Source organism: Chlorocebus sabaeus, chromosome 15, assembly GCF_047675955.1.
Source record: "Chlorocebus sabaeus isolate Y175 chromosome 15, mChlSab1.0.hap1, whole genome shotgun sequence".
Taxonomy (NCBI): domain Eukaryota; kingdom Metazoa; phylum Chordata; class Mammalia; order Primates; family Cercopithecidae; genus Chlorocebus; species Chlorocebus sabaeus.
The window spans coordinates 18,126,669-18,142,507 of NC_132918.1; the positions used below are offsets into that span (position 1 = coordinate 18,126,669).

General features: G+C 40.5%; 1 protein-coding gene across 5 annotated transcripts in view; it reads left to right on the plus strand.

The window, feature by feature from the left end:
- Positions 1-15,839, plus strand: part of PLD1 (phospholipase D1) — a 212,015-nt gene that overhangs the window by 133,720 nt on the left and 62,456 nt on the right. For all 5 annotated transcript variants that reach the window (XM_007972100.3, XM_073023463.1, XM_007972101.3 and 2 more), the window contains 3 exons: positions 4,459-4,587; positions 5,323-5,441; positions 7,531-7,644. In XM_007972100.3, the coding sequence (XP_007970291.3) occupies positions 4,459-4,587; positions 5,323-5,441; positions 7,531-7,644 (362 nt within the window). The remainder of the gene's footprint in view (positions 1-4,458; positions 4,588-5,322; positions 5,442-7,530; positions 7,645-15,839) is intronic.

Sequence of the window (15,839 nt, forward strand, 5' to 3'; positions counted from 1 at the left end):
TAAACTGTTCTTAGGAATGCAATGGATAGGATGTATAAGATTCATCTTGTGCTGTTAAATAGCTTATTATCTAATAGGTGAGCATGAGTTTTAAATATTTTACAAACCTAATATTTTAGGCCGGGCACGGTGGCTCAAGCCTGTAATCCCAGCACTTTGGGAGGCCGAGACGGGCGGATCACGAGGTCAGGGGATCGAGACCATCCTGGCTAACACGGTGAAACCCCGTCTCTACTAAAAAAAAAAAAAAAAAAAAAACTAGCCGGGCGAGGTGGCGGGCGCCTGTAGTCCCAGCTACTCAGGAGGCTGAGGCAGGAGAATGGCGTGAACCCAGGAGGCGGAGCTTGCAGTGAGCTGAGATCCGGCCACTGCACTCCAGCCTGGGCGACAGAGCAAGACTCCGTCTCAAAAAAAAAAAAAAAAAAAAAAACCTAATATTTTAGTCATTCATTGAGGGAAGATACTCCTACTGCAAGAGTCATCATTGATCCACAGATGACATACAGGTCTACAAACCCTTAACAACAATTCTAAATCCCAAAAAATTTTGAAAACCAAAATATTTTTTAAAATATAACTTGTTGAGTGCCTGTATTGGAACTGGCCTCGAACATACGTAGAAATTCAGTAGGCAGAGACTAAAAAGGTAGAAAAACAGGCATTTTAGGTAGATACTACATCTTAAGACACAGTTAAAGGAAATGCAAAAGTATTTATCTCAGACCTGAGTGTAGGATGTGGTAGATACATATAGGTCTATAATCTCTCATACAAAATCTTTGGAATTAGATTTCAGAAATCAGAAAGTTCTGGATTTTAGAAAGGTAATACAATACCTATACCCTCTACTATGTTACCCTCCCAGCAGCATCCAGGAAATACCTGGAATGTAGGCAAACCATTTATGTTTGTGCAACACCAAGTGGGATCGATAAAGATAATAAATAACCTCTTGTCGGTTCAGGCCAGGTTTTGCTGACCTGGGAGCTATGAAATGAGCTGTGAAAATCAGCTATGAAAAAACATTTGAATTGTTAGAACTTTTGGCGTTTTGGAATTGTGGTTAAGGGCTAATTTGTGCAGGTTGAGCGGTGGGATATATCTGTACCAGTTTACGGAGGACTTTGAAAATCAGACTGAGACATTGCACCTCTTCCATTGAATGTTGGAAAATCCCTAGGGGCAGGGAGCAATTAAGGGTGAGGCTTTATAGCGTTTATAGTAGAGACACAGGGAGTCTGACAAGGTTGTGTCAGTGAGTTCAAGAATGAAATAAATGGGAGAACCTTTTTCCAAAGGCATCATGGTCTGGGAAGCCATGGGAAGGTGGGTGGAGAAGTCCGTGAAGAATAAAGGAGCCAAAGATGATTCTGAGGTTTGAGCTTGAGTTCCTACACGCAGAGAGCAGAAATCTCAAGGAAAGACTTGATTTTATGGAATGATAATGATTTTAGTGTCAGACATAATTTTAAAGTTCTGATGGGAGCTAGGTAAACAATGTCAAGTGAGGCACTGGAAGTGACCTTAGATCTGGAGTCCAAAACAGAGGCCAAACTTGCAGGTGCACATGTATCGAAAAAGATGGGAGAGGCCAGGCGCAGTGGCTCACACCTGTAATCCCAGCACTTTGGGAGGCTGAGACGGGCGGATCACAAGGTCAGGAGTTCGAGACCAGCCTGGCCAACACGTGAAACCCTGTCTCTACTAAAAATACAATAATTAGTTGGGCGTGGTGGCGTGTGCCTGTAATCCCAGCTACTCGGGAGGCTGAGGCAGGATAATTGCTTGAACACTTGAACCTGGGAGGTGGAGGTTGCTGTAAGCGGAGATCATGCCACTGCACTCCAGTCTCAAAAAGAAAAAAAAAAAAAGAGAGAGAGAGAGAGAAAGAAAAAAAAAGGAAAAGAAAAAGACAGGAGAAAGGGGAAACCTTGTTAGTGAGGAGGAGCTAGGAAAGAAGAACAAGAGGTGTAGGCTGAAGAAATGGTAGAACAATGGAGACCTGGAAGGCAAGAGATGAAAACAAAAGGAGAAAAGGAGGAGGATGTGGCAAGACCAGAGGACACCAGGCAAGGAGCAAGAAGACCCCTTTCTCATAAACTTTAGCAGCCAGAATCTGAGCCATTGACAGAGGAGGATGCAGAAGATTGGCATGACAAATCTGTGCCAAAAGATAAGGCAGGTGCAATTATGAAATCATTTGGGAACCAGATAGCAACCTAATGAGACCCCCTTGGATCAGCATTGTTGACATCAGAAGGCCTCTCGACCTGCTCATCCATGCTCATGCAATTCTGAGCTGTGTTTTCACAGGAACTAGTATTTGGCTCTATTGCCTTAAGAGTTCATTTGTACTGAGAAGGACCCTAATTTTTGTGGAATAGTTTTTAGGCCATGACCAAAAACAAAAACAAATTTGAATTATGAGCAGGTTGAATTCAATTAGTACCAAGATAATTTCCTGAGACTAAGAATTTCCTTTATTTTCCTTATCATAACTAGTTGTTAGGTGAAAGTTAATTTTTAAATGAGTGTATGTGTGTTTATATAAAGCCTTAGCTTAGAGTTTTGCAACTGATGAAAGCAAATTGTATATATATTTTCTATATTTGAAATTTGAAATATTATTTATCTCATTTTTGGTCCCTTTTGTTTCTTTTCTCACCCTCTAGTTTTCTTTTTACAAAATGCTATGTTAACAACAAAGAGCCTGTAGATGAGCAAACAGGCCTACCTGCACTTTGGCCTTTCAGTCTCATAAAGCAGGAAAATAAATCACTGGGAGAAGTCAATAGAAGTCTATTTTTAACATGATTTCATTTTGTTAATCTATGGCATTTTAAGTCATTTTTCTTCTATAGAAAATTTCAACAGCCTTTAGAAGGTTAATGATTCAGTTTGAGATAGAGTATTAGCATTGTGTGTGGTGATTACATAAAAACATTTGTTCTGCAAATATTTATTGATTGCCTGGATGCTTGGAGGTACTGGCAGTGAGGAGATTTGGTTCCAACTCCCAAAGAGTTTATAGACTGGTGAGGCATTGATGGAGGGTGGGAACCTGATACAATTGCGTCACAGAGTTAAAGGTGTTGGGGCAGTTGTTAATGGGATGACAGCAGTGCTAGTGACTGCCTCTTCCTTACAGGGAGCTGGGAGGTCTCTCTAGAGCAGGTGACAGCTAATGTGGCTCTTGAAGGATGATTAGGATATCAGGCCAAGAGGGAGAAAGGAGCATTTCAGGGAGAAGTAATAATGTGCCGACTGCATGGAGACATGGCAGACCACACCTGTTAAAATACAGTGAAACATGTGCTTTACATGGGGCCTGGGGTTGGGCGGGGAAAAACAAGGACTAGAAAGAGTTTGGCACCAGTTTGGGAAGAGCCTTCTATGCATAGTAAGCCCTTAGGACTTGAACTTCCTGTAGGCAGCATGTGAACCTTCCAGGGTTTTAAGCAAAGAGTGCATTTTACAAAGACAGTCCTGGGACAGTGTGTTGGTGGCCGGACCAGTGCAGCCCTCTCACTGGCTACTGCAAGCAGTACCATTTATTCATTGAACACATATTTTTGCATTCAGTGTCTATTTGTTAAATGCCTCTTTTGTGCCAAGCGCTGCATTTGTGATTTGTAATTCTGCTAATCTTTTTACTTCATTGTCTTCGTATTTAGCCTTAAGTCAATGGTCTCAGCATAGTTCTTTGTAAAATTCTACAATAGATTGCTGCTTTTGTACCTATATCATAAGCTTTCATCTGTTGTTGCCATATTTTTTATAAATGCCATCTATGATTTGAAGTATATAAATGTTAAAGCGCAACAGATTTTAGCTGTTATCTAGGCCAAATTCTTCATTTGATGCATAATGGACTTATGATCTAAAAAGTTGAAGCTCAGTGTCACTTAGCTAGTTAATTCCAGGGCTGGAACATGGACTATCTGTAAATTTGAAGTTCTTGCTTCAATGCAAAAGAATTATGCATCAGGTGTGCACCATGTTAGTTGAGGAAAAAGAAGTGGCATGGTATCTTTATTGCCTCTGCATCTCAGGTTTCTCCACCTCCCCCCGCCCCTACCCCCTACCCCCCAAAGCCCCCCAACAGCTTTACTGCTCTCTCATAGTGCCACCTTGTGAGTTCTTTATTCACAGTTAATTCTGTGATCAGTTCTTCCAGTGATCTGGTAGGTGGTGGGAATAAGTTACTCAACTGCCTGAGGTCAAATTTCATTGTTTGATGATGAATCTTGTTATAGCCCTAATTGCCCACTAAAAGTAAACTTGTAAGGACTGTAAAACCTTGTCAGCTCACAGCCTCTAATACAATGGACATATGCCACCCTAGTGATGTCTTAAGCAATTAAGAAGCTTTTAGGTGTTTAATAAATGAGAGTTGAGCCTCCCTTTCTGGGATCCCCCTGAACCACAGTCCCTGAGGGGGTCTTGCTGCATTCACAGATGCTGGGTCCCTCCGCAGTTTACAGACAGGTGTGGGAGAGTTGCATGGGGAAACCAGATTCTGGCATGGAAAGGACTACTGCAATTTCGTCTTCAAAGACTGGGTTCAACTTGATAAACCTTTTGCTGGTGAGTATTATGATGGTGGGGTGCTGGTTATATTTTGTCTTTTACCTTTGAGCATCTCAACAAGTACACACGTGCATGATCTAAATGACTTTTGTTTTGCTTCTGTTTATTTTTGAAAATTTTTTAAAACTTTGGAGACTTGATTTAGTCATTAGTCATGTGCTTAAGGATTCTTTTTTTCAGTTATAATAAGAAAAGAACACAAAATAGAGCTGAACTGTCTGAAACCTCCAGATTTGTTATAGGCACATTTTTGGGGTAATAATCAGTACTTTTTCAGGAAATGGTAGGCTCCCTTTGATCATCTTCTATTCTGCTTATTTCCTGCATTTTCAAAATGAGAATGGCATATTTTCAGATTATCACTGGGTTTATATGTTTAAGAGGAGATAGAGATGGCATTGCCTGCCATTGTTTCAACAGGATAAAAAATTAAAAATATAACATCAAACACACAGCCTTAGATAATTTGTACCAACTCACATCTTGCCATGTCTAGTGATTATCTAATCCTAAGTGAAATGGAAACATATTTGGGGAGGTGCCTGGGAGGCTATGTCCCTGCATGTGAAATCTGTTTCCCTTGATTATAAAAATGTTGTTCTGTGCAAGCCAAGAAATATATACCTAGTGAGCACTAACCCACGTTTCCTTTTAGTATCGTAGTTGGAGTCAGAGAGCCTCTGCCCCAGCACCGAAGTTAATGACTGATCCTTGCCTGGTGCACCTGGGCAGATTTCATTGACAGGTACTCCACGCCCCGGATGCCCTGGCATGACATTGCCTCTGCAGTCCACGGGAAGGCGGCTCGTGATGTGGCACGTCACTTCATCCAGCGCTGGAACTTCACGAAAGTACTTGGATATTGCTATCATGATTTATCCACATGAAGAGAGGCAGGCCTAACTAGAGAAGAGGTCCAGAGGAGGCTGTTGGCAAGAAGAGATTGTCGTGGCCACAACTATGTCACCGCTCTGCTGTTGGCTGCATTGATGTCAGGATGCCTGGGCATCTGGGCAAAAAAAGAGGGAAACATTTCTGAATGTCCACACCATAGACAATTCAGAGTGCCTAGGGATAGGTGCTGCTGTGTGGGTCCTGATTTTAATTTTGTTAATATCTTGGACACAGTGTTGACCAAGCATTTAGTAGCCCGGGCTCGGTAGTCATTTGCAGGGCTGTTATAGTGGGATGGGAACCTTGTTTAGATGAGAGGGCTTGAGCTTTAAAGTCCTGTCCAATCCTGGAATTGCAATGGGTTTATATTGGTACAGGATTCTGAGAGCTGGTTCTGAGCAAACCAAGCCATATTAAGAAGGCGGGGCCATTTTCCTTTTCTCCAGATTGTGTCCTCATTACTTGTAAGAACTTGACCTAACATTCAAACCTAACATTCATAAGTTAAGTACGTATCATTCAGGTTGGGCTCGGTGGCTCACGACCGTAATCCCAGCACTTTGGAGGCCTAGGCGGGTGGATCACCTGAAGTCAGGAGTTCGAGACTGGCCTGACCAACATGGTGAAACCCCATCTCTACTAAAATACAAAAATTAGCTGGGCGTGGTGGTGGGTGCCTGTAATCTCAGCTGCTCTGGAGGCTGAGGCAGGAGAATCACTTGAACCCAGGATGCTGAGATTGCAGTGAGCCGAGAGAACGCCATTGCACTCCAGCATGGGCGACAGAGCGAAACTTGGTCTCAAAAAAAAAAAAAAAAAGAAAGAAGGTACATATTCAGGTGTTTTTAAAGTTTCACTTTATTTACTTGAAGTAATAATGAGGCATGATTCCCCTTGGTCATTTTGAAAAAGAATTTAGTTTTATCAGCCACTTAGACTCTCACTTTGTTTTTCAATCACATGAAGATTATAAAAATTTAGTGGACATTCTAATGGAAATTTTTTAACAAAAATTTAGGGGAGATGGATTAATAAACAAATGGGGTGTTACTTTTAACCTACTGTACTGGCAAAGATAAAAATCTCTGCTAATACCTGTAGTTAGGTTTGGGGTGGTTTTTGTGGTGTGCTCATACACGCTGCCCCAGGGAGGATAAATTTGTACAACACCAATAAGTCATTTTTAAAGACTTTGATCCAGAAAAACTATTTCCAGGTATTCAAACTAAAGCCGTAATCCAATAAGGTAATTTATTTTGATATGGCTTCTAATAATTCAAATAAAATTAGAAATAACAGAAATCCTTACTAATAGGAATTTGTTAAACAAATGATTCTTTTATACCATTTTACTATGAAGTTATTAAAAATAATCATATCCCACTATATTGCTGTGGCAAGATATCTAGAACATAATCAGTAAAAAATTAGTTTATAAAACAATAGTCTCATTTTTGCAATTATAAACGTCTATAACTACAGATTATATTTAACCTGTCTTTATAAATATAAAACAATATGTCCCCTACAAAAGGTAAAAACAGGACTATGAGAAATAGAAAACAAACACAAATAATCTGTAGCCCTTTACTTAGAAATGTCCATTAACATTTTTCTTTTTCTTTTTCAAATTAACCTGAATTTCTTTTTTTTTTTTTTTTTTTTTTTTTGAGATGGAGATTCACTCTTCACTCTTGTCACCCAGGCTGGAGTGCAATGGTGAAATCTCAACTCACTGCAACCCCTGCCTCCCAGGTTCAAGTGATTCTCCTGACTCAGCCTCCTGAGTTGCTGGGATTATAGGTGCCCGCCACCATGCCTGGCTAATTTTTGCATTTTTAGTAGAGATGGGGGTTTCACCATGTTGGCCAGGCTGATCTTGAACTCCTGACCTCAGGTGATCCCCACTCCTTGGCCTCCTAAAGTGCTGGGATTACAGATGTGAGCCACTGCACCCTGCCATAAATTTATTTTATAATCACAAAGTAGGGAGAATGAATCTTTTTTCTCATTTGAACATTTTTTATCCCTTTTTCTTTATTTTAGATTATGAAATCAAAATATCGGTCCCTTTCTTATCCTTTTCTGCTTCCAAAGTCTCAAACAACAGCCCATGAGTTGAGGTATCAAGTACCTGGGTCTGTCCATGCTAACGTACAGGTAAGTTCTGGCTTTTCTTTTTGACAAAATGCTACCGAGTAAAATTACTGTTATTGAACCAAGGGCCTGTTACATTGGCTTCAGATTTTCCAATGACTGCTTTTCTAAGGCAAAAACTAAATGGACCTTTTAACACTTAGTATTAGATTTCCTATGTTAAATGGATTCAGTCCAGTCTCTTTTTAAAACTCTTATAAATATAATAAATGCATGTCCTTAGAAAAGGCCACAGCCCAGGAAAGGCTATTCCTGTAATTCCTTCTGAAGTGACACTAGCAACGTGATTCCCAGTAAACCTGGACCTGATACTGCCTAAGCACCAGGAATGTGGCTGAAACTTAGCAGCTAGGAAGCTAGTTGTAGTTCAATCTAATTTTAGTTCCTGATTAACCAAATGTCTTCTAGAGGCCCTTTTAATGGAATAAGGATTTTTCTTAATAGAGTCACAACAGTTTACCACATCCAGTTTAATCATCTCAAACTCCAAATAAAATTCAGACCTCTTGGGGCTCTGAGGCCTATCTAGGGCCGGCCAGCTGGTTATCAACAGAGGTGGACCTTGAAATCCTGGTCTAGTCCAGTGTTACCCAATCTGCTTCCTTTACCAACTACAGCTCAAATATCTTGAGATCATGTGGGGACAGAAGTAGGATGGGCCACCTTTGGCGTTGCCTTTTGTTTGAAGTCATCACTATGGGCATCAGAAGAATTGTTTAAGCAAAGTCCAGCAGCCTGCTACTGCTACATATCATCAGTAGGGACTATATAATACAGACATGGATCCTAGGGAACGTGATTATATAAATGAAGTGCCTAAATCAGTTATTTTGCATCGTGTGCAATTGGAGGTATGTGTATATAAGAAATCAGACATTTCAGACTATAGATCAAATAATAGAACATTTTTTTATAAAAAGGCCAGGCACGGTGGCTCCCACCTGTAATCCTAGCACTTTGGAACGCCGAGGGAGATGGATCACCTGAGGTCAGGAGTTCGCAACCAGCCTGGCCAACCCTGTCTCTACTAAAAACAAGAAATTAGCTGGGCATGGTGACATGCGCCTGTAATCCCTGCTACTCGGGAGGCTGAGGCAGGAGAATCGCTTGAACCCAGGAGGCAGAGGTTGCAGTGAGCCAAGACTGCACCACTGCACTCCAGCCTGGGCGACAGAGTAAGACTGTTTCAAAAAAAAAAAGAGAAACCGCTTGAGAGAAATATCAGCAGCAAATACTAGTCATCCCAGGCTAAAAAGAAAACTAATTTAAACTCAGAGGCATACATAGCTATGATTTATATGTAAGCTGATGAATATTTTATGAACCTGTTTAATTTTATTCTACGTGGAGGAGAAAAAATTACCCATGCTAGAATATAAAATAAGAAACTTGTTATTAGGAAAATAAGAATTTAAGATTTGAACTTGCATTATTATTGACGTCATGGTCAATTTATCAAAGTTAGCTGATGTTAATAAGTATCTGTTGAAAATGGATTGCTGGGAATTAAGTATTTTTGTAATCAATGAAGAAAGTTTTAGCATAGTGTTGCATATGCATATATTTTCCACTTCACTGTTGGTGAAGTCCTGACTCACATAGTCTCATCCTGCTGTCTGGTGAGGTCGATAGATACTCTATAAAATGCTTCTTTTTGTTCACTTTTTCCACATCACCGATGTTGTGTGAGAAATGACACTAGACTGGGTGTGGTGGATCATGCTTAGAATCCCAGCACTTTGGGAGGCCAAGGCAGGAGGATTGCTTGAGCCTAGGAGTCCAAGACCAGCCTGGGCAACATAGTGAGACCCCATCTCTACAAAAAGTTTTTAAAAAATTAACCAGGCATGGTGACACATGCTTGTGGTCCCAGCTACCCAGGAGGCTGAAGCGGGAGGATTGCTTGAGCCCAGGAGGCGGAGACTGCAGTGAGCCTTGATTGCACCCATGCACTCCAGCCTGGGCAACAGAGCGAGACTGTCTCAAAAAATAAATAAATAAATAAATAAATAAAAATAAAAAATAAAAGAAATGAGACTAGATCTGATAAGCTCATATGTTAATCCCTCATATGTTCAGGTGACCTGGATTCAGGAATCTGCAAAGCCAAGGATATTTAACAAAGCTTATTCATTCATTCGTTCATTCATTTATTCAGCCAACATATGTCTACTAAGTGTTGTCCGTTTGCATGGTGAAGTCATCAAAGCACACTTGGGTGTCAAGGGGGCAGACAGCAAAGGAGTTCTCTGCCTCTGGAAACTTAGTTAGCTGGGGAGAGATAGCTGAGATGAACAATTCAGTTAACAGTGCAAGATACGGTCTCTGAGTAAATGTTGGTGTGAAAGTAAGGACCAGCATGCTATGAGTTTGGAAATCCAGAGCGACAGAACTGGGTGTCCACTCTAAGGAATAATCCTGCTTGCTCAGAAGACAAGAGGACTGACTCAGTAACCCATTCCCTCTAAGAGAGGCGCTGATGAAGTTAGATGGCATAAGGCCGGGGCGGGGGTGGGGGCGGGGTGGGGGCTGCGCCTGGAGTGCTGGCCTAGTGAATTTGGACCTGGTACTGGAAGCGCTAGTGAACTTTGGATGGGTTTTTTTTTTAATTGCCCAAGAAGCATGATACATGAATGTTCTATGAAGATTAAGGAGAGAGTTTTCCATACTGAATTTACCTGTGAGATGCTGATAACTATTCCACAAAGATTTCTATGGACAGATAAGGCTTTGTAGAATTCTTTAAAACAGGTCTCCTTAGCACCTTTGTTATGCTACAGTGTATTATAAAACCACTAAGAGGCAATATGATGTGAGCATTTCCCAAGCTTATTTGACAGAGAATCTCTTGTTTTATGCATTCTTATCCGTTTCCATCTTTCCAAACAAATACCTTGAGACCCAAAGTTTATACACGTGAGGAACTTATTAGACTAGAGAGAGAATGAGAGCAAGGGAACAAGTGAAGAGGCTCTTACAGTAATTCTGACATATAATTAAGTTCTAAACTAGAAATGAAGAGAAGGGACAAATAGGAGATATTTTTGAGGAAAGAGACAAAGGGACATCACGACTAGGAACTAACTGAAAATTTAGGACAGAGGAAAAAGTTAAAGATAATTAGTTTAGTGTCACAAAGTCTCCAAAGAACCATAGGAACTGTGTCATGACTGATGGGCCAGGGCACTAATTGAGATCACCAAAGGACTCGGGTAGCTCCTGTAGTACATCTAGTTCTGGGTGCTATAAATTTGGCAGCATGATAATGGGTGTATAAAATGAGTATATAAAAGTGTCGCTAGGCAGTGCTGCTGGAAATATCCAGCTAAATATAATAAAATGCATTTTAACACTAACAAATCATGAAAGCACACAAGGTGGTGTGGTATGAAGACTGTAGAGCAGCCTGTGGCCTCAGCATGCCATTCCCCCTCCCTGAGTCCAGTTTTGTCATCTGAAAGCCTTATGTTTGGTATGAATCTGATCTGAGTCCCTTCAGACATTTAAAGGGAAAATTTTCATTCATCGTCTTTCATATATGAGGTATCATTCAAAGTACAAGTGTTAATGACTATCTACTTAATCCTTCTGCTATAGCTATGATCGCTCACAAAATAGAACTCAAATGGCCACCAAAATACACTTCTTAATTTTTAAAGTAGTTAGAATGACATTTATCACTAAATAGAAATAGAAACCTTTGCTCAGAATTTGTACTTTGATCGTTAAACTTGTTTCTATGGATTTTTGAAAGAAAAGGAAAATATGTAAGCAAATTAAAACATCATAGATACATTTAATCATATGGCAGTGATAAATAGGACAAAAATTAAAAGGAAGGATAAGAGTTAAGAAAATAGGACATCACTGATGAACTCTTAAATTCCAAGATTATAAGATTATAATTTATTTTACTCCTCTGATCCTGAAAACCTGCTATATCTATAATTAACTCTTTGCCATCTCAGTGCCTAAAGTAAAATCTCCTACAGACTGACTGGAGTTAAGGCTGTGAGTAGGGATTGAATTGCTCACTTCAGGAACTCATATTCCTTGTAGCTTCAGGCCCTTGCTTAGCTTTAGGACTCTCAGCCGCCCAGGCCTTTTCTAGACCTGTTCCCAGTTTTATATTTGTAAGTCTGCATTGATTTTGTTAAAGAGGCCTCCCCTAGTTTTCAAAGTGTGACACCTAGCAAAACCTGGAACTCTCCTGGTTTGTAGTAGATGTTTTTCAGAAATGATGAACTAACTGAAGGGTGAAATAGTGGAGGTAGCCAAGAAGTATATCTGTTTGAAGATAGGAAAGTCTGAGATGGCCAGAAACTTGAAAACAAACGAACGAACGAACGAACGAACGAACAAAACATTATCCCCCTACGTTTCTCCTTTTCTATGAAGTTGTGATCATGATATTGTTTCACTTTCTTCACACTATTTACTGGCTGGAATCGTTATTTATCTTTTCAGACACTGGTTTTTCAAGCTGTGAATGTATGGTGCTTAGAGGGCAAGAGTGGTCATCTAGTCCAATCTCTGGTCTTTCAAAAAAATCCAGAAGGAGCAAGGAGACAGGCACCTGGCTGTGTGGGAGGCTATTTAATTTTTAAAGAGTTTGTTGTCACATTCTCAAATCTTTCGATCTCAGCTATCATGACAGTAGCCAAATGACTGTTACCCAGTTGAGAAATGTAATAAAATTTTTCCTCAGGATTATTGTTGTTTGCATAGCTTTTAACATAGTTATTATAGCAATACTAAGAAGGAAATGTATTTTTTGATTTTTTGTTTATTTTTAATTATTATTGATACATGGTATTTGTACATGTTGGTGGGGTACATGTGATATTTTGTGACATGCAGACTGTGTAATGATCAAGTCAGGGTATTTGGAGTGTCATCATCTCAAATCTTTTGTTATTTCTATGTGTTTGGAACATTTCATGTCCTCTCGTCCAGCTCTTTTGAAATATCAACACACTGTTGTTAACTATAGTCAACCTACTCTGCTATTGAATACTAGAACTTATTCCTTCTAACTATGTTTGTACCCATTAACCAGCCTCTCTTTATCTCCACCCTATTCCCTGTACCCCCCTACACACACCCTTCCCAGCCTCTAGTTTCTATCATTCCTCTATCTTCTTACATGAGATTGACTTTTTAAGCCCCCACATATGAGTGAGAACAAGATTTTAACATAGCTGATTGTTCATAATGTAACTTAGAAGCCACAAGCTTATTTAATTGTGAAGAAAAATATAAGGTAGCAAATAAGGGATAGATTCTAGAGCCAGACTGTGTTAACATCTCAGCTCTGTGACATACGAGCTGTGTAACCTTGGGAAAATTACTTCACTCTTCAGCATGTTCCATTCATTTAAAAAACATAAATGACACTGTCTGTCTCATAGGATTGTGGTGATGGTTACATTAATACATGCAAAGCATTTAGAAGAGTATACCAGTTTGAGTTCCATCAAAAATAGCCTTCATGCTTTCCCTAGTGTTTCAAAAGTTTGCAACAGGCCAGGCGCAGTGGCTGAGGCCTGTAATCCCAGCACTTTGGGAGGCTGAGGTGGGTGGATTACTTGAGGTCAGGAGTTCGAGACCAGCCTGGCCAACATGGCGAAACCCCATCTCTACCAAAAATACAAAAATTAGCTGGGCGTTATGGCACATGCCTGTAATCACAGCTACTTGAGAGGCTGAGGCAGGAGAATCGCTTGAACCCAGGAGGTGGAGGTTGCAGTGAGCCGAGATTACACCACTGCACTCCAGCCTAGATGACAGAGCAAAACTCGTGTAAACAACAAAAAAATAGTTTGCAACAAAGAAGTTAACATTTCTCTGGGTAGGTCACCAGGCTAGTTCTAGGGATGGAAATTTTTATGCTGTAAATCTATTGGAATGGGGAGAAAGAGTATTTGACATAATAAAGTAAATAATGGATAAAATTCAAGTTATTCTTTCGTCTGGAGAAGGGCACTTAGTTGCTAATTTTTTTAATACAGAAACATTGGCCACACACTACTGGCAATTCCCCAGAGGGGAAACACAGCCAACCAGGGAGAAGGGAGCTACGGTAGGCAGTGTGGATGCCTCCCCACCAGCACGCATTGCTGCTTCTGAAAAAGTCATCCAGACCTGATAGCTGACTTCAGCAGCTTCCACTGTACTTTTAAAATAATCTTAGGTGTTACCCCTCAGTGCTGGGCCTTCTCAGAAGCCTGCCAAGAGCACTCAGAGAAGAAATGGCAGGAAAAGTCATGGGTAGCAGGAGGAAGTGGGAGAGATGGTTCTGAAACTGCTTCTGCACAGAGAAGGTGAAGAAACTAGAATAAACTCGGTTTCAGAATGGTCTTAATGGCATTTAAGATACGTTATAAAGACAGAGGATATTTGACATGTCTGTTAAGGTGAAAGAAAATGCTGAATGCCATGTCAGCATCAACATGGGGTCAACACATGGAAATCTTTTTAAAGCTCCTAATAGAAACCTTTCCTTGGACAATCGTGCTGAGAATTCCTGCCTATATGGAAATAACTCTACTGGAATCGAGTCTTCAGTCCTATTTGAGGGAAAAGAAGGAAAGAAGGAAGGGAGGGGGGAACAAAGAAGGGAAGGAAGAAAGAATGAGAAAGAAAGGAGGAAAGGGAAAAAGGAGAGAGAGAGAGGGGAAGGAAAAAAAAAGAAAATTTTCAAGAAAGTATAAATAACATCCAAATTATACCACTGAAAAAAATTGTTTTCACACTTGGAATAAATGTCTAAAGGATATTCCAAAGGATCTGTTAGATCTGAAAGGACAGCAAAATGTTTTGTATTGCAGAATGGTGTGAGAGAATAAAGTAGATAGGTGAAGAATAAAGTGAGCAGGTGGGGGTAAAAGGAATCCACTTTGTCCATTTCCATGGAAGTTATTTACCATGGAAGTTGTTTTCCACATATGGGCCAGGCCTTCAGAGACTAACACATTTGTGAGTGTTACTGTGGGTCTTGGCTGGAAGAGCTGATATGAACAGAGCATTTGCTATGTGCTTGGCACTGTGTTAACCCTTTGCGGATTATCTCATGTACATTCAGCAGTCTGTAAGCTAAACTCCTGTGCAACCTGTTTCTGCAGATGAGGAAACTAAGACTATGAGAGGTTAAAATAACAGTAACTAGTGGGGGTCTGGTGCAGTGGCTCATGCCTGTAATCCCAGCACTTTGGGAGGCCAAGGCGGGTGGATCACCTGCATCAGGAGTTCGAAACCAGCCTGGCCAATATATTGAAACCCCATCTCCACTAAAAATACAAAAATTAGCTGGGCATGGTGGCGTGGGCCTGTAGTCCCAGCAACTCAGGAGGCTGAGGCAGGAGAATTGCTTGAACCTGGGAGGCGGAGGTTGCAGTGAGCTGAGATCACACCATTGTACTCCATCCTGGGAGTCAGAGACTCCATCTCAAAAAAAAAAAAAACAGTAAGTGGTAGAGATGACTTGCTTCTAAGCAGTTTGGCTTCAGTGCCTGAGATTAATTAGCTATGGATACTGTTTCCAGTAAGACAAAGATGGTTGTAACCACTGGGGCTCTAGCAGAGCAAAGCTTCATGTCCTATTTGTGTTTGGGTGTCACCTTGTGTTGCCACAGCCCCAAATCCATCCCAAACTCTCCTTTTGCTTATTTCTGGCTCCCAACAGCACCCAACTAATACTGTGTTTCCTAGGACTTCTTTCACTTTAAGTCCTATTCTTCAATAATTACCTTTTCTTTCTGTCCTTCAGCTTCAAGATTAACTTTTCTCTTTTGTTCAGGAAAGAAATCATCTTATGTGAATAACTACACACTGTGATATGAGTGGCTGACACTCAACTAGAAAAGTGGCTATGAAAAGAAAGAGCTTGATAAGATGAGACAGGTTCTTGAACTAGGTCAGTTTGGTGATGCTCGTTGCCTGCTGTTCTCCTCAGTACAGACTGGAAGGAAAAGGCCCAGCAATCAGAGGATTCCCTTCTCTCCCCAACACATACCACTTGTGAGCTTCTACACAGTTGGCCTCTGCTTGTGGAACATTTAAAAGTGCTTTTGTCCTAAACAATCTTTGTTCCATGATTGACTTGGAATCTCAGGGAAATAAAAAGGAATTCATATATGTGCTGAATTTATAGGGAATAAAAGCATTATGGTGAGAGAAAGGAAGGGAATTTGGGACAA